The 21,744-nt window shown below is 37.3% G+C and overlaps 1 protein-coding gene across 1 annotated transcript; it reads right to left on the reverse strand.

Moving 5' to 3' along the window:
• Positions 1–12,767: 12,767 nt before the first annotated feature.
• LOC134318460 (H-2 class II histocompatibility antigen, I-E beta chain-like) lies at positions 12,768–15,653 on the reverse strand (the record flags this gene model as incomplete). Its single annotated transcript, XM_062999410.1, has 5 exons — positions 12,768–13,022; positions 13,138–13,178; positions 14,384–14,497; positions 14,971–15,252; positions 15,359–15,653. Coding segments are annotated over 4 exons (714 nt in total), but the record flags the coding sequence as incomplete, so codon positions are not given.
• Positions 15,654–21,744: the final 6,091 nt, after the last annotated feature.

Raw genomic sequence — 21,744 nt, forward strand, 5'->3', positions numbered from 1 at the left:
GACGGCAGCTTGTTTTAGTGAAAGGTTAAATATGTTTGTAAAAACCTCAGCTAGTTGGTTGGCACAGACCTTACGTGTCCTTCCAGAAACTCCATCTGGGCCCGCTGCTTTGTTGGGGTCCACTCTCTGTAGGGTGGTTCTCACCTGATAACGCTTCAGAACCAGTGTCTGCTCCTCAACAGGTCGTGTGATGTGAGAGGCCAATCCGCTGTTTTGCTGATCAAAGCGAGCGAAGAATTGGTTTAACACATCAGGTGGACTGGTGTCATTACTGTCCTGCAGGGTGTTGGTCTTGTTGTCCGTCAGTGTTTTAATTCCATTCCACATGCTGCGGGGGTTGTTGTTCTCGAAGTGCTCCTCAATACGCTGTTTGTATCTGCGTTTGGCCTCCTTAATGCCTTTTTTTGAGGTTTCTTCGTGCTATTGAATAAGCATGTCTGTCTCCAGTCCTGAATGCTGTATCACGTCTTTTAATCAGAGTCTGTACATTCCTGTTTAGCCATGGCTTCTGATTAGGGAACACTTTTATTGTTTTCGTTGTGAGTGCATTCTCAGTGCAGAAGTTTATGTACCCCATGACTGATGATGCATATTCCTCCAAATCTGCCCCCTGTGCAAACAAATCCCAATCTGTGTTGTCAAAACAGTCCTGCAGTATTGAAGTTGTTTCCTCACTCCATACCTGCACGGTTTTGATTGTTGGTCGAGTCCTGCAGATCAAAGGTTTGTACACTGGGGTCAGGTTCAAGGTGATGTGGTCCGAAAGTTCGAGGTGTGCAGATGCTTTGGCTTTGTATGCAATGTTTATGTACACCTGATCCAGAACGTTTCTGAACCTTTGCGCTTCCCGGAGTCCTCTGTTCTATCCGCTCTATCTAACTCGATAGCAGCATCGGGAACAAAGCGATTCAGCCAGGTTCCTGTAATGATCATCACACAGTTGTTTTTATCGTGTGAGGTAATCCGGAGTCTGATCTAGTCCATCTTGTTGGCAAGAGACCTGGAGTTGGCCAGAAGAAGACTCGGAACGGCTGGTCTGTATGGGGTTAGACTGTAGCCTAGCGCGTAGCCCGGCCCGCTTCCCCCGTTTCTGCTTTCTGTCCCTACACCGCCTTCGTCGCTTTGCCGGGAGGATAGCTCCATGGGGCTCAGGTGAGCGAAGTATCTCCAGTGGAATGTTTTCCGAATTAAAAGTGTACTCCTTGTACTGTTCACTGATGCAGATGAGTTGTGCTCGAGTGTATGAGCAGCTCACTGCTACTGATACATGTACTGACAAACATAAAACAAGAAAAAAAAAACTACAAAGGAAGGGAGAGCATCGAGCCGCTGCGTCTGCACGCGCCGCCATCCTAAAGACTTGCCTAAAAGACGTTAAGTTTCATGGAAACTTAACTGAGAGTTAAGTTTACTGAAAGTTTCAGTAGAACCTTTTTACTGATGGATACGACACACATAAGAACGAGCAGTATTTGTGTCTGAAGCTCCTGCCATCGGTGCTTCATTGTGTAGGTGCCAAAATGCTAACTTTTTTTTATGTTTAGGTCATATTCATATGTGGATATTGTTTGTATTGGAATAATTTTGTTATTGCTGAATTTGAAAGTCCATATTTGTTTATATTAATCTCTGTTATTTTCTCATGTTTAAGTGATAGCTGTCACTTTAAGAGCTACTGTCATATTTGCTATGCTGAGTGCTAGTGCGCAGGTTAGATTTATGATGATTGAGGATGGAGCCAAACGGTTTTCTGACCGTGTCTGGTAATTTAGATTAATTCGTTATAATAATTAGACGCTGTAGCTGAAGTACATGCATTTTAAGTTATTTTATATGTTTATAGTTAAATAAAATTCAACATATAAAGAAAGGTGGAGTCTTTTTGCATTTTTGGGGATCGAGTGGACTAGATATTAGTGGAACACGCGTCAGCCAGAGGTCTCCGCATCATCTTAAAACTTTTACGAACTTTGGATCTACACATTGTTTTGTGTTGCTTTTACCATTTTTATCCATCTTATACATAGCACAGTACATTATACAAGACAGCCTATCGGGCAGGATGATTTTTATCTATTTATTAAGGTTAATTTGTTACTCCACCACAACTTTATGTAATTTGTGAAGTGAAGTGTTTGTTACTGAGCACTTGGTGTCACTATGTACATACAAACTGTAGATACTCTGTGTTCAGTACTACAGGTCTAGTGTTTGGCTAGTTACTACTGTAAAAGGTGAAAACAGTGGTTTTGATTATTCATTAATTTATGCATTGTCTTTTTTACCACTGCTTTATCCTGGTCAGGGTCGTGGTGGTCTGTTTCACTGGGTGAAAGGCAGAAAACACTCCGGAAAGGTCACCAGTCCATCACAGGGCAGACACACACACACACATACACATGCAAACACAGGGAGAACATGCAAACTTCACACAAAAGGACCCAGACCACCAGCTGGGGAATCAAACCCAGGCCCTTCTTGCTGTATATTGACAGCGCTACCCTATGCACCGCTGTGTCTCATTTTATTGTAGTGGTGTCTGCCCAGTGGTGCATTTATCACCATAAAGTTCAAGGGGGCTTTTACTTTTTTACTTTTTTTTTTACCTTATGTCTTTGTAGCATTTAGTTGCTTGTGGGAAGCCCTAACACACCAGAAGGTTCATTTGGAAATACTGCTGTAGTCTGTCTGGTGCTTGTCAGAAACATATTCTCCCAACACAGAGGACGCATGAAAGTTTATAAGATTTTTTCACTAGCCACTTAATATTGGTCAAGGCCTCGGGCATCTTTAAGGTAATAATGATATTTTTTATTACATTAAAAATCAACTGGAAACTGAATTTAATCTGACCCACCGCAACCCAGACAGAGGTAAAACAGATAATGAATGAATAAATGAAATATTACCTTACTGCCTGAGAAAAAGCCTGAGTTAGCTTAAGAGATCATATTATATTGCATGTGGTTCAGCTTTAATTTGTGTAATAAGCCACAACTTGAATGAATTGAATACTAATGCCCTAGTGCAGATCTCTGAGGCATTAAGGTTCAGTTTACGTTACACTCTTTAGATGCTAGAATGATTGGGTTGCACTGAAGTTTAGGAATCATTTATCATGCACCCATTTCAGCCAGGATTTCCTCCAGGTAGTCCTGTTTTCTATACCTTTACAAAATATGACAGCAGGTGTTTTTGCAAACTGCTCCTGTGTGTGAGTGAGTAATGTCCTGTCTAGGGTGTACCCCTGCCTTATCATATGGACCCAACACAACTCTGATCAGGATAAAGCATTTACTGAATATGAGTAGTAAATATTGTTTTGGTGATGGTTCACCTCAAAGGTTGCCATAAAATATTATCTTAGTAACTAAGATAAAACTAAGATCATATTACTGTTAATAAAAATAATATATTGTGTAGCATTTGGCTAACTGAAAGTAAAATTTCAGCATCTTAACCACTATGTATCTCATGACCATGCACATGCAAGCACAAACACCAGACCTAAAACCAGAACTAAACCAAAGCAATGAGGAACACACATATCATACATGAGGAACATGGTGGTGAACTGGGCAGACAGCCAGTTCAGAAAAATCCCCAGAGCTTTACCATGGTCACAGATATGCACATCCCATGCTCAAACTGTGTGGATTTGTGAAATAATTATTAAATAAAAGAATTTGATAATAATCAAACAATGAACACACTTATTAAACAATCCCACAATGGACTTCACTTTACTGACAGGTGCACAGTCATGATGGAATAGAAAGTGTCCTTCTTCAAACTGTTGCCTAATGTTAAATGCAAATAATTAATTTTATATAATTGATTTTATACACCAGTGTGGCTGGGGATTTCACATAGTTTTGGACTTATAGTGTACAACTGCATTGTATAAGCCAGTTTTAATAAAAGAGAACTTTAGTGTGATGGAAAGGCTCTTCAATAACCATTTCATCCTGATCAGAGTCGTGGTGGTGCAAGGCATACCTAGTAGCACTTGGTACAAGACACCAGTGAACCAGTACACTCTAGTCATGGGAACAGAGACGTGGATGAAAATCAGGTTTGCAGCACTCAAGTGATGTGCAGCACCCACACCACCTGCAGTACCACCCTAAAAACTTCTTCCTACGTTCCAAAAACATGTAGAAGGTGGATTGTCTCCTCTAAATGTTCCCCAGGTGTGAGTGAGTGAACATGTGAGTGTGTTTATATGCATACTGACCGGGATGAGTGAAGAGGTAAATAATAAAGGAATACATTAAAATACATTGCAAGGGTAACTTTTTCAAATATGGTCATGTTTTTGGAAGGTCAGGGGTCATGGCAATGCCTGGAGGAAACACAGCCTGTGAGAACAAGCTAAATAACCCTGGATCAGAAAAGAATGTGAGACCAAACACTACCTGCTGCACCTCTGTACCACCCTGACATGCAAACAGTGTTTAATTGTTTGGCATCATTCAAACAAGCTGTACTGTATAGCGTGATGTCAAACACAACTAACACAAACCAGCGTCCTCATATCTGCTCAACAAACAGAAATATGCTGCCAAGCACTTTCAGATGGCAGCCACCTCACAAAAGTCATGATTTATTTTTACTTTAATAAAGAAAGCACCCAGTCAATATTCTGCAAAATATGCACTTGTTTAAATTAGCCTATAGGGTGAAAAGTCTGCTTGTAGAAGGGTTACCAATATGTTGAGCCCCTAAAACAAGGCATTTAATTATTGTTTGTTTTACTAACACTTTATCCTGGTCAGGGTTTCAGTGGGTTTGATTCATTGGGCAAAAGGAAACACACCTAATATTGTCACCAGTCCATAACACTGCAGACACACACACTTCAATTTTAGTAGCTCCATTTGGCCTGACTACATGTCTTTGTACTTGTGGGAGGAAACCGGAGCACCTGAAGAAAACCCACGTAGACACAAGGAGAACATGCAAACTCCACACAGACAGGAGCCTGGATGACGTACCATGAGAACCCCTGATATTACTAATCACTGATCATCCACTAGATGTCACTGCGTATATGCAGCACTAGTTCGAAACATGAAGCTACAAGAATCTCTGAGCACCTGCTTCCAAGCCTGATAATAATGTAGCTGTCTGGAATGGCCTGTACAGTTCTACATACAGTATTTGTTTATTATGGTATTATGGAGATAGCTTAGAGTACAAAAGCAAAGATGTAAAATGTCTTTTTTTCAGTTCCTCTGAATGGGACGCAATACAACATCAAATTACTGTAAAGTGCTGTTTTTGACCCAGAAGTATCTTAATTTCTTAGAAGAACAATAATGTGAATCACCTAATCAGACCTCAGATGTGGGTGGATGGTTTGGGAACTTTAATGTTTACTTCTAAATGCATCTTTTTTTGTTTGTTATGATAGTCTAAAGAGCCACAACCAGGTCCATAACAATGGAAAATTCCCTTGGATGGGTGTAGCAACATTTTAAACAGCATGATAAACCTGTCTGTTCTGTGGTTTTGCATGGGCTGAAACTAGAACTAAAGTACAAGACTGTGGAAAAGTCCCAACAGTTCTGAAACTACTTTTAAATGTTAGCCAATAGCAGGGCAGAAATCCTGTTACATCATCTGTATCTGAAGAAAGAACATTTTAAAGACCTGGCACGTCACATCATGATGAACAGCATTTTGTATTAAAGGTCTTAATAAAGTTAAAACTTGGACAGTGACAACGAAGTATGTACATATAATATAGCACTAAATTAGAGAGAATTATTATTATTATTGCTGTTGTTGTTTACAAATGAATATTACTGAAATCACAGTGAGCGGCACGGTGGCTTGGTGGGTAGCACTGTCGCCTCACAGTAAGAAGGTCCTGGGTTCGATCCCCAGGCAGGGCGGTCCGGGTCCTTTCTGTGCGGAGTTTGCATGTTTACCCCGTGTCTGCGTGGGTTTCCTCCCAAAGTCCAAAAACATGCAGTAAGGTTAATTGGAGACACTGAATTGCCCTATACATAAATAGGTGTGTAAGTGTGTGTGCCCTGCGATAGACTGGCGACCCGTCCATGGTGTTACTGTGTGCCTTGCCCCCATTGAAAAGCTGGGATAGGCTCCAGCACCCCCCTGCGACCCTGACTGGATAAGCGGTTAAGAAAGTGAGTGAGTGAAATAACAGTCAAGACAAGAAAAATAATTATTTTTTAGAATTATTTAATTAATTGTACTGTATTGTTTAGATTATATTTCAGCATTTATGCACTGCTGTGATAAGCATGTGTCCCTTGACATGAAAAAGCTTGAGAATCCCTGCACTGCAGCACTGTTATGTAATGTAAAAGTATAAATGTGAGAAGGTGTTGGAGTACATCACATTATTAATAGTGCAGCATCAAACCCAAATAGACCACAAATAAGCTGTAAACAAAATTTTTTTTGATTGCTTCTGGAATTCCTCTGCTTTTAATCAAATATGTATCATGTTAGCGTGAGGCCAATAAACGCGCTTAACAAGCAAACCAATGCCAAGCAGCTAAAGGAAACTAAAAGATGATCTACTGGCATCAATTCACAAAAACCAGAATCCTTTCAGACAGAGTTATTGCATTATCTCCTTTTAATAGAAGCAATATTGATCAACTGAAATCTGATTGATTAGTTTACATTAATCCAGGTTTTAGATTTGTAATTGTACTTGGGTGTCCAAATATTTTCTGCCAACTACATACTTGGCCTATTGTGTTTTATCTGTTAGGTTTTTAAAATGTTATTAAATGTAAATCAAGCTAGTAGATTTTTTGCTGTCGTTTTTACAAAGTTTAATTAGCTTACTAATCAGTGCTAGTGTTATGTAAGATTTATGTGGAAAATATGAGAAAGTATAGAGGAAAAAGAGATATTTCTAAGAATAGTATTTTACCTGAACATTTAGAGCACATAATTAGGAACAATTGGGATTCAGTGGTTAAGGTATTTGACTATTCCTATTGACTAGAAGTTTAAGGATTCAAGCGCTGCCACTTTACCCCTCAAATCCTTAGACTAAATCCTGTATCAGTTGTAAGTTACTTTGGATAAAAGCGTCTGGGAAATATAATCAAAACTCAGCACACAATTAAATTTAGAAGAAAAAAAAACATCAATAGTGCAGTTTAGTCTAAAGTGTTAACATACTTTGGCCAGGCAGCATAATGTCATAAACCTTTTTTGATGGTATAAGTCTATTAGTTGTAGTAAAAGACAATTTTAATGATACCACATACAGTATTTTTTTTTTAAAGTATCTGCTTTCTTTTTTGGCATAAACACATAGGAAACACAAAGTGAGCTCCATTAAGAAAAGGTTTGTTAAGTTTTTTGTAGGAGAACTTAACTTTATTGCCCAGAGCCCTAAACTCAGTCCTATCCAACACATTTGGGATGAAGTGAAACACCAAATGCAAACAAGTCATTATCCTGCAATATCATGTCCAGCTTTATTAACCCTTTTGTGGCTGAATAAAAGTGAATGCAGTTATTTTTATAAGTGTAGCAGGATGTGTGGAGCATCTCTGTATTTATGAGTGATAGGGACATGAAAGTTCTTAGCACTTGCAGTTCTAAATCAGTACTTATTAAATATGTGTTAAATATATGTTGTAAAAACATATTTATGAAGAACTGTGTGGTAAACTTGGCATAGTCCAGTAAAACTGGTTTGGAAAATTCCCCAAAGTTCAATAATGGCACATGCACAACACACATGCACACACCATGTCAAACCTGCATGGCTTTATAAATGTTAACCACAGACACACACTTACTGATGGAATGAGGAAATAAAAATAAATAAAACAGAAGGGCTACTCTTAATAAAATCTCTAAACTCAAAGTTTTAAAAAGAAGTACAAATTCTTCAGAATAAATATGGAAATAATCTTTTTATCACGATGAACAGCAAACTGTTAATTCCAGAGCTCCAGAAAGGAGAGAGTTAAGAGGCAAGGTGCCCGATATTATTAACAAAAAGTCAATGTGGCTGCAGCTGTAGTTTATACCTGGTTTTCACTTCAATCATGTACACGTACTTCAAGCACGTCAAATGCTGATGTTTTGAATAATAATTCTAAAGATGTGCTAAAACGTTTACATACAGTTACACAACACCTGATCAAGCTAGAGCATACTAAAGCTTTATTTAAAAAAAGGAAAAACTCTTAGAAATGTATACTTTTATTACCATCCATATAAGGATCAAACACTTGATATTGAAACAGATTAAGTTAAAGCACTGCCTAGTTTTCTTGTTGCAAAAAACAAGCATGGACAAATTGAAATGACAACCACAGGAAAACAAGAGCTTTTTGGTTTCAGTCTCTAAACTACTTTCAGGAAAACGGTTACATCATAAGTTTTTGGGTAGACAAAATATGGAACGCTGGTGGAATTTCTCAGATCTGGTTTAGAATCTGCCTGGAACTCAAGTAATATTTATTTGCACAGCACTTTTTACAGTTGTCTCACGTACGGTGTCTCAAAGCAAAGCAACTTACCAATTCCAGGTCCATAAACCCCTAATGAGCAGCCAAGGGCAAAAGTGCCAAGGAAAAATTCCCACTGTCTTCCCCACTGTAAAGCATAGTGGTGGATCTGTGATAGTGTGGGTCTGTTTTCTTATAAAGGCCTGTGAGAACTTGTTCAGATCTGTGGATATATCGTATCATGGACTCCATGAAGAACCAGCAAATATTAAATCAAAACTGGTCTGGCTTAGTCTGTAAACTTAAACTGGGCTTTGGTTTGATCTTTTAGTAGGACTATAATTCAAAGCACACCTTAAAATGAGCACAAATTGATTCACTGACCACATAATCAAGGTTTGTCAAGCTTTTTCAAGCCCTGCAGTTCCCTGACCTAAATCCCACAGAAAACCCTGAGATGAGCTGAAGAAAAGGAGACCTTGGAATCAGAAAGATCTAGAGAAATTCTTCATGGAGGAATAAAAAATAAAGAGGTGATAACAATTGTGGCCCATGAATTTGAAATTAAAAATTACATTATAAGATTATTTTTATTTCAATTACCGAACTTATAATGCAAGATTTTTGTTAATATTTAAATTGATATTGATAAATGAGGTACATGGAAGTGACACAGTGTACAGAGCAACAAAAAGTATGTCTGTATGGTAGGTGTAGCTCATACTAATAATAAATAAATAAATAAATGTACATACTGTTAGGCTCTGTGGCATCAGGGGAATGTACCATCTCTCCCTGACGCCACAGGCCTTACAGAGCAGAAACGAGCTGTGCCTTTTAATACCTGGCCAGCTCGTTAGGGCGAAGTGGCTACACCTGTGCCTTCCCTTATTTAAGGGATAGGTGCAGAGCTGTAGCCGTCGCACCTTCTGCTCATGTTGGCTGATTCTTTTTTCTTTCTTTGAGTTTGTTTGACACTGCGGTGTCCTTTTATGTTTATTGTTTTTTTTATTATCTTTAGGTTGTGCCGCCGCACTGTGCCGCCGCCGCCGTGCCGCTGCCGCCGGGCCACCGCTAGTGGGCGCCACCACGCCGCCGCCGCCGCCAAGCTGCCGCCAGAGTGCCGCAGCTGTCGTGCCGCCGCCGCCGCCTGGTGGTTGCTCTCAGGTCGCTGTCGGGCCGCTGCCGCCGAGCCGTCGAGCCGCCGTGCCGCCGCCACCTAGAGACCCCATGACTGCGCCCAGAGGAACGTGACCCCCTCCCAGCTACCGCTGGTGACAGCGTCACGTACCGCCCTCTGGAGCGCAGGAGCAAACGGCCACTTCCCAGCCACCCTGGCTGGTGACAGCGCCTTTGCTTTTAACTTTATAAATCCGCAAGTAAACCACACCCGGTGGATGGCATGGCGCTGACCAGCATTAACTGCTGGTGAGCGCCGTGCCATTTATCTACCGGCGGTGTCATCCCCCCTTCTTCGGCCAACAGCGCGAGGTTTCCCACCTCGCGAACCCGGTCGCTTCGCCTCTTTAGTGCTGGGAGCGGTTTTGCTTTCAGCGTTGCTGTGGCAGCGTGCTTAAGCTCCCAGCCTGGAGGTGAGCGACCAGGGTTCGCGCCTCGCGCTTTCCCTTTTTCCCTTTTATGTTTTTTCCCTTGTTTCTTTCAGTCTGGCGTCACCGGCTGCCTTCGGGATTCCCCGAAGTGTTTTTTGTTACTGTTATTCCTTTTATTTTATGTATATTATGTTTATGATTTTGTAAATAAAAACCCTTTTTAGTTATACCTCCGCATCCCTGGGTCCTTCCTCCCCACATCATAACACATACTAAATAATGTTTCTAATAAAGAGCTCGATGTTTTGACCTCCATGGTAACACACATGCACACACAATGCCAAACCTACATGGCTTTGTATAGGTAACCACTGACACACATACGGTGAAATGAGGAACTATTCTTTATAAAGTTCTCCAAAACATCTTCAGTATCTTCAACCACAAGGTATCGGGAGCTCTTTAAAAACAGCATGTGAGCCAATCACAGAGGAGGAATAGTGGTGCATCAATAGTTTCTAGGGAAGGAAAATATGGAAAGCAAGTAAGACTGTTTTGGATCAACCTCCGTAAGCAGCAAGCTACAGTCTTTATGTGTGGTCTAGCAACACCATTAGAAATTAGTTTAAAGGGACTAAACTGATTCATTACTGGTGCATAGGGCTGGAATTTTGACTTTAGTGGTTACAAGGAAAACTACACAAGCAGATTGTGTTTTATACTATACTATAGTATCATAATATGCCATTAGTATAAGAGTTAACCATGTTTTTTTAAGATTGATGTATACTATATGGCCTATATATGTGGACACTTTTTTATTATTGAATTCAAGGTCTAGCCACACATATTGCTAAAAGGTGTATAAAATTAATTAGAAATAATTTATGCTCTTTCAACTTTGTGGCAACAGTTCTTTTTTTGAAAAATGTTGTTAAACATTGGAATAATTTACCAATGGATTTGCTGACAAACTGCAGATCCTCTGCCAATATTTTCTTCCCAAAGACTTTACCTTTTGTGGATTCTGCTTTTGCTCCAAATGATGATTATAATCACCTGTTTGAAATCACATTATTATATGGTGCTTCACCTCATTATAAGCCCTAAATTGTTCCCATGTCTTGCAGGCCTAGAATTCAGGAATGGCTGAATATTAACCAATAAAATTAAACCAATAAAGTTAAAAGGATATATACATTTTAGGTAGCTGTTTCCTCAGTTCTTAATGTAATTAAGACATGACAGTTAGAAGGAACGGTGTAGGTCAGGTTAAGCGTGGTGGTTCAGTGTTCAATGCACAAATACAACCTTCATGCAAGAGTAATCAAAAGAAAACCAGTAATTCATTTAATTATTCATTCATTCATTTTCTGTTTTACCACCCCTTTATTCTATTTAGGGTTGAAGTGACTACAATTTCCCGGGTGAAAGGTAGGAAACACCCTAGGCAGGTCTCCAGTCCTTCACAGGGCACACACACACACACACACACACACACACACACACTGAATATGTTCATAACCACAACCAGTGCTTCTGATAAGTTGTTTGGTGGTAGCATGATGTATGATGGTCTTTCGACACCATAGCACTACTTAACCTAGACAAGACTGCATTGTTATTACAGTAACCAAGCTGGCCAAAGGACCTACAGACAAACAAAACAGACAAATGAAATTTTAATTTAAAATGTGAATTTGTGGATCAAATCTGAGTGGTGTTTGTAGCTTCAAGAGCCAAATTGCTGAATCTAAATTGTATAGTTTCTGACATTTTAACTTTTTACACAATGTTACACATACACAAACTTGCTTTATTACTAATATTTGATGGACGTTTACTCTAAATTTTAGAGTACACCTGCTTCAAAACAAACATTTTTAAACAGAAATTGTGCCAACCTGTTTTTGTTTATAATGCCATTTCTGGAAAGGTAAAATGCAGTGAATTCAAGAATCTGTGATTTGGTAATTTTCTTACATCTTTTCAACTAATAAATGTAGGAGTAATGGTCAGGAATTGTGAATTGTAAAAAATGTGAGTTTAAATAAATGTAGCATATGGGTGTGTGTAAACATATGACTTCAACTGTACTGTATATGTGTTTTGGAACTAAACTTGTGAATTGGCACCCATAATTTTTCTGTTGAAACTTTCTTTACAATTCCATCACATTTGTGTCTATACTTAGAGAGCTACAGAATAAAAACATAACAAGCTTGTAGGTTTGAGGTACACACATAATCTGAATGGGGTGGATATATATAATGTGGATTGCATTATTTAGAATCAACATGAGAATGAGAGCATTGTAGAAAGCTGACCCTTGTGTGGAGCCAACCATCACATAGCCATGACAAGACTACAGTGAGCTGAGTTTATTTAATAAACAATGCATTTATCAGATGTGTTGTAGACAAGATTAACATAAACAAAACATTTATTAAAAGCAAAAAAACATTGTTTAGTCTCCAAATAACATTTAACAAAAGTCAGCTATCACAAATAGAACTCTCTTCACCGAGTTTACTAATAAGTGCAGTAATTAATTTAGACAAAAACTACTTATTTAAATTTTTAGATGTTAGAAACAAGCAGTAGCTTTATTTCACAAATGTTGCCAGCATGTATATTAATGAAAATAAACTACATTTGTAAAACACAATTTATTAGCATTTTAAACATATAGACATTTAATAAACAGAAAGAGTCTTAATAAATATTGACAGAAAGACAAAGCAAATTTTAAGACGTCTATAGAAGGCAGTACATTAAGGTAAATAAAATGTAGTGTCTGTTTTTAGAAAGCCAATGTGATAAAACATTTATAAATAATGATAAATCATTCAATCAAACTTCTGTTTCATCGATATCTTACAAAGTAACAGCATGCACCAATTGTTTCATTTATAATTTACATATAGATATAAAACAGCTTTTAAATATTAATTAAAAACTCAAGTAAACCTTCACACACATTTTGCCTCCACACACTTGCCGGCATCTCAGAAACCTGAAAAATAAACACTTCAGCATATCAGCATTAGTACTAAACAAGAACATAAGCACACAATGAGCATTGTTAATATATATATGCATATTTGATATGTGTTTAGACTCAAACTTACAGTAGGATTTACTGGCATTTAGGATGGCACCAAGATCCGTCCTGTCAAAATAATCAGGAAGACAGATTCGTCCAAATCAGACAGCAGCAAGTACATTCATGGTAACAAATGTTTGAAGCAAATCATCACAATCTTAAGTCATCACAATTTTTTGTTTTTCTACCATAATGTTTTCTATTACTTTTATTAAACAGTATTAATAAATAAACTTTGGTGATGATGTAATGAGTACTAGAAAAAAACTGCTGTTGACAAGGGTATAGGCTTTTTTTTTACCTATGCTGAATACTTATGTTAAGTATGGGATAGTTATTTGACAGCAGACCACCATCTATGTGCAAAACCTATAAAATGGTATAGAATGGTACACTGATGGTACACATTGGTGGCTTGCATTTCTATGAGAAACAACAAAGCAGACAGATGTGAAATCTGCAAAACTAGTAATTTAATAGTCTAATTAATGTCTTCCATAAGCTTTGTTACACTTGCAACTACTCAGTATGCACATACTGAAACAACATGTGTTAATAGGATTGTGCAGACACAACACAAAATCACTTCTGCTCAAACATCTACAACACATACAGATTTATTCTTCAGTGATTTGGTGTTATTACTTTATAAATCAATTTTTTTTACAATTTAACACTACATTTCTAAATATACAATCTGGTAATGACCATCATTTATTTATGTGTGTATTTATTTATTTAGATGCTTTTTGGGGCGGCACGGTGGCTAAGTGGGTAGCACTGTCACCTACAGCAAGAAGGTCCTGGGTTCGATCCCCAGGTGAGGCGGTCTGGGTCCTTTCTGTGTGGAGTTTGCATGTTCTCCCCGTGTCTGCATGGGTTTCCTCCGGAAGCTCCGGTTTCCTCCCACAGTCCAAAGACATGCAAGTGAGGTGGATTGAAGATACTAAATTGTCCATGACTATGTTTGATATAACCTTGTGAATCAAATAAACTTGTGTGATGAATAACTATCGTTCCTGTCATGAATGTAACCAATGTGTAAAAACATGATGTTAAAATCCTAATAAAAACAAAAACAAAAAAAAGATGCTTTTTGTTTTAACATTTTCACAAAAAGTTTAATGGAAAATGCCATAGCAATGTATATAGTTTTTGTACACACAAGGTAAACGTACTGAGCTCAAGCTGAAGAGTGGGTGGGTGTGTGTGTGTGTGTGTGTGTCCATGGCATCTCATGCTGAGGATGGACACTTTATTAAACCACTGACCTGATGATTTCTTCTTATAGTAGATGAATCCAGCAGCTGATAGGATGATCCCCAACACCAGACCTGAAGCTCCGATAGCGATCTTACCCCTGTCAGGCTCAGTAACAGAGGGATCTGTGCAGTAGGAGAATTGTTTAATAAATTAAATAAAATTGTGTAAAAGCAAAAATACATATACAATCCAGCAGTCTGAGAACAGTTCTTACTGCCAGATATGAAAAACTATTGCATTTACTTTGTCATATTGTATTTCTTAACAAGTTGTTTAATATTTATTTTTTAATTCATTTATTTTCATTAACCCGTTCATCTTTGTCAAAATAAACAATCATCCATTCACTTACTCACACCTATAAGCAATTGCCCACTCCACTCCCAATATGTATTTTTACTAAAAGTGGTAAAGATGAAAATGACTAATATCCATTAACACATCAGTACAGGATTCAAGGTGATATTAAGTGTTCGTTGTAATTAACACAGTTAAAAGTCTGTCGTTATTTTAATAAAATATATGACACGACACATAAAAAATAAAGCAAATGGTGTATAACGATGCTTGACTGCAGTAAAGTGATTAGACATACCCCAATGTTTGGTCAAGGGTTTTGAGGAGCTGGCATGCTGTACCACACAGGTGATTTCCTCTCCAGATTGAGGCATGTACTCCAGGTGAGAGTGGATCTGGTAGTACCAGTCTCCATCAGGCATCTCCTCAGTGGAGGTCACCCCACCTTTAATCACTTTACCGTCTCTCAACCAGGTCACCTCAATATTCGGAGGGTAAAAGCTGTAAGCACTGCACATCAGTATTGCTGGATGGGAACCATCTGACTTCTTCAGTAATTTCACTTCAATCTTTGGCGTAACTGCAAAATTATAGTACAACACACTATTTAGATCAACGTCATCTTTTACAGCTTCGTTTTTAGAATAAACACAAAATAAATCTGTTTTATTAGGGGATTATCTCACCTGTTTTAGTATAAACATCATTGTAGTAATTTCCAGCATTTACCTTACAAAATTTTTCCATGTCAGCTTTTAAGTTTTGCATTACTGCAGTGTTATTGTTAAGATAATTAGCATTTTTGATGCCAAAGTCAGTGTATCCCTCATACTTTCCAAGAGTGCTGTTGTACTGAAGAAACTTCATTTTGTCATAAGTGTAAACCTCTAGGTGGAGCATGTCATGTTTATAGTCTGAGCTGTATATGCAACGTGAATGGAGTACAAGGTTATCTCCATCTAAAGAAAAACAAATGGACAAATATATTTTTTACTTTAATCCATAAATGCTGAGGTTAGAGACAATTTTTGACACTTTATTTCAACAATAATTCACTGATGAATATTTTTTTATGAATTAAGTTATCTTTCATTCCACAGTAAACTAAAATAAACAAAATGAAACAAAATTTGACTTACCTGTTAAGCCAAAAATGGCAATGAAAACAAATATTTTACCAAGCATTGTCATTCTCTCTCGCTCTGATTCTGTTTTCCTTCTAAGCTATTTCAGAATGAAGCCTTACATGTATCATCAAAAAAACCAATACTGCACTCTAGAGACACAAAGTCGCATGTTACCAGGCAGATTTTCATACAATACTGTTCAACCGTTCAACCATTTGCTTTTAGAAGTTCATAAACGAACCTATTCTTTTTTCAGTACTTCAATGGTATTTTAAAGAAGTTTTATTCACATTTTTGAGCTGAAAGCAGCAAAGACAATACCGCATAATGCATGAAGGAGTCTACTGTTCTATCACTATTAGCCTTAAATGAATCAGCAAACTTAACAAAATACATAACTCTGTTATCTGATGTTAATTAAAAAGAGAAGTCTTAAATACAAATAAGTGATCGTTGTGATATGCAAAGCTGAACATCTTTACAATCATGTCTGCGCCTCAAAATAATGTTCAGGTTTACATAGTGCTGGACGATAATTCGATATCGATATATATCGCGATAGAAAATGTTTCAATAACGGTGATATGATTTTTAAACAAATTCGATCGATATGCTTATGTAAGTGCATGATGACGTACACCACAGTTACTGCTCTGATTACACTCCGCTACAACACGGTGGATATTAGCGGCTAAATGAGTTCAACAGCTGTGAGTGAACGAGCATCCACAGTCAATCTGCGACCAGCCGTTCGAGGGGAAAAAAGTATCTGTGACTCTGAAAGTCTCCGGCGCACCAACAGACACACATTAGGCCCATAATCTAATCATATCTATATATCTAAACCAATCAGAGATAGTGAAGGGCGGGACCAGCGTCATCACCGGCGGGCGTTACACAGCGAAATATCCTGGCGGAGTGTGTAGATTATGTGTGAGCATCTGTGCTGCTGTTACAGATGTTCGTTTTAATGTAAAAACATCAATCAAATATCGGTGATAAGAAGACGTGACGTGTTTGTCTTAGTTGTTGTTTTCTTTAGTTTATTGACGTGAGAAGAGTTTTGCGCTTCGCTTTCACCGCGACTCTCGACGTAAATAACCGATTTGCTCAGCGCTCGACTCGAGAGATAAAACATCATTAAAGTTCCATAATACAAACAAACATCTGTGTGAAATAACCATCAAATCCAGTCTAAAATACCACATGTATCTGTGTTTAGCTGGATTTACTTCACGTGTGGTGTTTATATTTCACGTTAATCGTTGTTTGTTCTGTCCGGGTCACTTTTACCACGTCATATCACACAGTTCATCTTTTTTTAAGGCACTTTAAAAATATCAGCAACAAACTGACTCAAAATGTAATAATGTCATGTCATGTAGCCTATGTCAATAATGTGTCTCGTTACTGCATTAACCATATATAATATTCTTATCATTAAATGAGATGTTCAGTGTGAAGCCCTTAAAACACTTGCACTTTTAATTTAGATTTTCTTTTTCTTTTATTTATCTTGAGTTAAAATTTTAGCTCAGTGAAGCACTTTAAACACCAACACTTTTTCAGTAAGTTACCTTTCTTGTAGAATTGTGCTTCAAATAAAGAACTTTATGTTGACCAGATTGTTAGTTAATCAATATCAATCAAAGTCAATAAAAAAAAAGTGAACCTGATTTGGGTGCACCTAACTTTTGTGCTGGTGCACCAAAGAAAAACAGTTAATCACACCAGTGCAACCAGTACAAAAAGTTAGTCTAGAGCCCTGAGTGTTGCCAGATTGGGCGGTTTTCCTCTAAATTGAGCGGTTTTTTTTTTTTTTTTTTTTTTTTTTTTTTTAACTTCCATTTAAAAGAAAATATTCAGTTTTAAGAAGCTCCAGCATTGTGGAAGTCTGTTAAAAGTAAAGTCAATGCTGATTTGGCTTAATAGTGTTGGTCAGTCTGTATTATATTGTAAGAAAATTAAAATTTGTTTTCCATGCATTCACGCTAGCATGTTCTGGGGTTCAAATGAGTCTCATCAGTACACACAAGTTTGCAATCAAATGATCAAGTACTGCAAAAGAATATCTTTGAAATTCTTCCTCATAATGCTAAGGTTATATGCTATATTTTAGTTTTTTACTTGTCAGGAAAAATGAGAAAAAATAAAAAGCTTATTATGCTAGGCTTGGTGTAATTCTACATGGCACTCACTGCCTGTATAGGTAAATGAGTGAGTGACCAAAACACTACTAGATCCACAGCAACTTGCCACATAAAAGAATAAGGTATCAGACAGTTTCTGTGCCGCCCCTGTGTGAGCAGTGGTCTCAGTCTGGCCACCCCTATGAAAACTGTCTGGCTCCGCCACTGTCCACAGCTGAAAAAGAAGCAGATGAAATAGCTGATAAGAGAGGAAGGACTGATTCAGTGGTTTATTTAGCTTATATTTCTTGCCAGAAACCAGAAAAGAGGTTTGCAGGTACAGCCATCCAATTTTGGTGGCAGTTTTTTGACATTTGTGTTATTCATATCGATATCAGAATTATATCGTATCGACCGAAATTAGGAGTTATATCGTGATATAAAGTTTAGCCATATCGTCCAGCCCTAGGTTTACATGTTAAAAAATATGATGGAATCCAATCATATGCTCTAATACATGATAATATGGTATCATAAGGCTTTAGATAAACCCTCATTTTCCTATCAAGTGCTGGTTAGTGATGAAGTAAATTTCTTCATAAAAGGTGAGGTCAAAACACAGAATTACAGATACTGCTTGGACACAAACCCCCACAAGACTGATCCAGTGTACACAGCTACCTCACATAAAGTCATGGTATAATGTGGTTTATGTGATACCTGAATTGTGAGATCTTCATTGATGGAGTATTATGAGCAGACAATACGCAAGGTTGTTAGATAAAAATGTCCTTTCCTTCATTGTTGTCAGCGGATGAAACATTTCCTGATACCTTTAGCAAAACGGTGCCCATGCATTATGGTTGTCATAGACTATCTTGATGTGTAATTTACCCCAAAATTGATTGGTCATAGAGCTCTCATCGAGTGGCCACCATGGCCTGATTTAACCTCTTTGGATTTCTATTTGTGGGGTCATGTCAAAATGCTTGTTTGCTCTCTAAAGATACAGAATGTGAATCAACATAGAGAAACAATTGTTGATGCTAGATCAGGAATGGGAGCAGCCAGTTGGACAGCATTTTGAACACACTCTGTAAACCGTGTAGTCACCTTTCTTTTTTTATATTAAATTACAGTTTTAGCAAAAGAAGAAACAAAAGCACATTAGCATTAGTTTTTTCAGTTGAAATTCTCTTCTAGTTTGATGTGTCACACACCTACCTTCCCATATAAAAAACAAAAGTTAAAGCCAAGGTGGCATTCAAGCCACCATGTTGATGACATGGCCTTACATTTTTCATACTTAGTGGGGAAAATCGTAGAATGGGTGCTGCACAGCATAGTTTTCCAAGTGCCTTCTTGAGTTTCCTTTTTGGTACTCTGCAAAAGCTGTATTTAATGTTTTAAACTAAACCTCTAATAGGTTGAAGTGGGAGAATAAATATTTGTAAATGTGTACATCAACCTGCAAATAATTGGTGCCTTTTTCAGAGTGTGTATTTGAACATTGCTTTCTTTTTGATTATCTATAAACTACTAAATGAAAGGCACATCCAGTTCTGCCATCTTGAGCAGAAACTCAAATTGTTTTAATTACACTACATACTTTTAATACAAAGATATTACATCATGAAGCATTTAGAGCACTAAGATAAGATTCCTTTATTGATCCCCATGGGGGAAATTCGAGCTAAGTAGTCAGCCTTGACATCTCTTTCTTGCTTTGACTGTCTAGTTATGGAGAAAATGCATGCTGTTGTGATCATGGCTAGTACACAGAAAAAGTACATTGCTAAGTCCTCATTTTTGCACATTGTGTTTGAAAACAAAGATATAGGTAATTATAGAGTCTGTGTAAGTGACAATTTTAGTTATCACTGCTAAGCAAGAAAGAATTCAAGCAATATTACCGAAACAGTATTACAATAAACAGAAACAGTAAATAGAAAATAAACAGCTGTTCTATTTTGAAGTAGTTCTGTGGCAAGCATTAGAGCTACCAAAATTACATAATAAAGTTTATATATATATATATATATATATATATATATATATATATATATATTAGGGCTGTCAAACGATTAAAAATTTTAATCGCGATTAATCTCAGAATTTCAAATAGTTAATCGCGATTAATCGCATTAAAAAAAATCTGTGTAAATGTTATAGAAAACAAGGATTTTTAAGTGAAATGTTACAATTAAAATGGTGAACACATTTTATGCTAAATGTACTGATGTTAAAAACTGCTGGGACAAGAGAAAACTGTAAGGGAGTTTTATTCACTCACATACTAGGCAGTAAATGTCAGATTGTAGGTTAGAATTTCTCCATCAGCAAACACTGTAGATCAGCGGTGCTTTAGGTGGGATAAGGCGTAGTTATTGTAACAGACTTTTCTGTGGTTGTATCGTGACAATGGTTTGATGGACGTTTCTACACGAAGTGAGTGTGTTTTGACCCTTTGGGGCTTCCATAGTTCATGAACTAACGTGCTTGACTCAGCTTTCCGGTATTCGGTACAGAAGAAGAAGTTAATTAAGTGTAATAAAGTGTTCTGCTCCCGACAACTTGTGAATATAGCGTGTAGGCTATTTATTTCTTTATTATGCAAGTGCATCACTACGACGATCGGTTACATTATGTTAACAAACCGCAAATGAAAAACGGTGGCAAGTCCGACATTAAAATGTTTGTTCTACCAGTCAAGTGTCAACATGAACTAGAATTTGCGTTAACGGCACTATTTTTTGTAATCGCGTTAAATTGAGGTCGCGTTAATGCGTTATTATCGCGTTAACTTTGACAGCCCTAATATATATATATATATATATATATATATATATATATATATATATATATATATATAATTTATTGTTATTTATTAGTTTTTTATCACCTGTCCTGTAGTGGACATAGGGTCTTGTTTGATCAAAAAGTCTAATGGTGTAGTGTAATGACACTGTATTTATTTCTTTTCACCAACATTAAAACAGTTTGATAAAGGAAACAAATGTGAACATTAGAAAGAAAAACATGAGTGTAACTTTTTTTCTTTAAAGTGCATTCACCTAAATAGTCGCCTAAAGATCACATCACACAGCATCACGCATGGTATAACAGGAAGCTGTATTTTGTCTTTAAAACACACAAAAACATGTTGCATTTAATATATTTGACTAATAGTTTTGCCTTGATTCCTGCTCTCCGGTATGGTGATGCATGTACTGCAATCAGCAGTTTTGGCAAATGCAGTGCCCCATATTTTATTACCTCAACATTGGACTGTGGTTCAACAGACCTCCTCTTCTTACAGCTCTACAGTCTGGCCATCCTCTTCCTCATCTAATAACAGCTCCATATCTGACTCTTTTGCATGAATTATTTATTTTTTTTAATCAAATTTGTTTTATTCAGCCCTATGCTTCCTTGTTCAGAAATCAGCAAAAAGGGGGATATTAAGTCCTGCTGTCCACTACAAAGGACATTAAATAAATGTTGTGTTTTGAAAGGGTTAAAATTGCTGGACATTTCTGAAATCTTCAAGATTTAAAGTTAAGACTATTATATAAATAAAATTATTTGATTATCAGCAACAGAAACATTAGCAAAAAACTGATCTACCATGCTTGTTGCCATATAAGATGGCAGCCATTTTGAAAAGAAAGCTCATGAGCTCTGTTTGCCACACCCCCACAAATGTGACATAACTAAAGTAAAGTTGAGTGGTCAAGTTCATGTCATGGAGGATCCCAGAACCAACCCCCCAAACCATGGGCCCCGGAGCACCATGTAAACGCTTAGTCTGTATAA

This window comes from Trichomycterus rosablanca, chromosome 7, assembly GCF_030014385.1.
Source record: "Trichomycterus rosablanca isolate fTriRos1 chromosome 7, fTriRos1.hap1, whole genome shotgun sequence".
Taxonomy (NCBI): domain Eukaryota; kingdom Metazoa; phylum Chordata; class Actinopteri; order Siluriformes; family Trichomycteridae; genus Trichomycterus; species Trichomycterus rosablanca.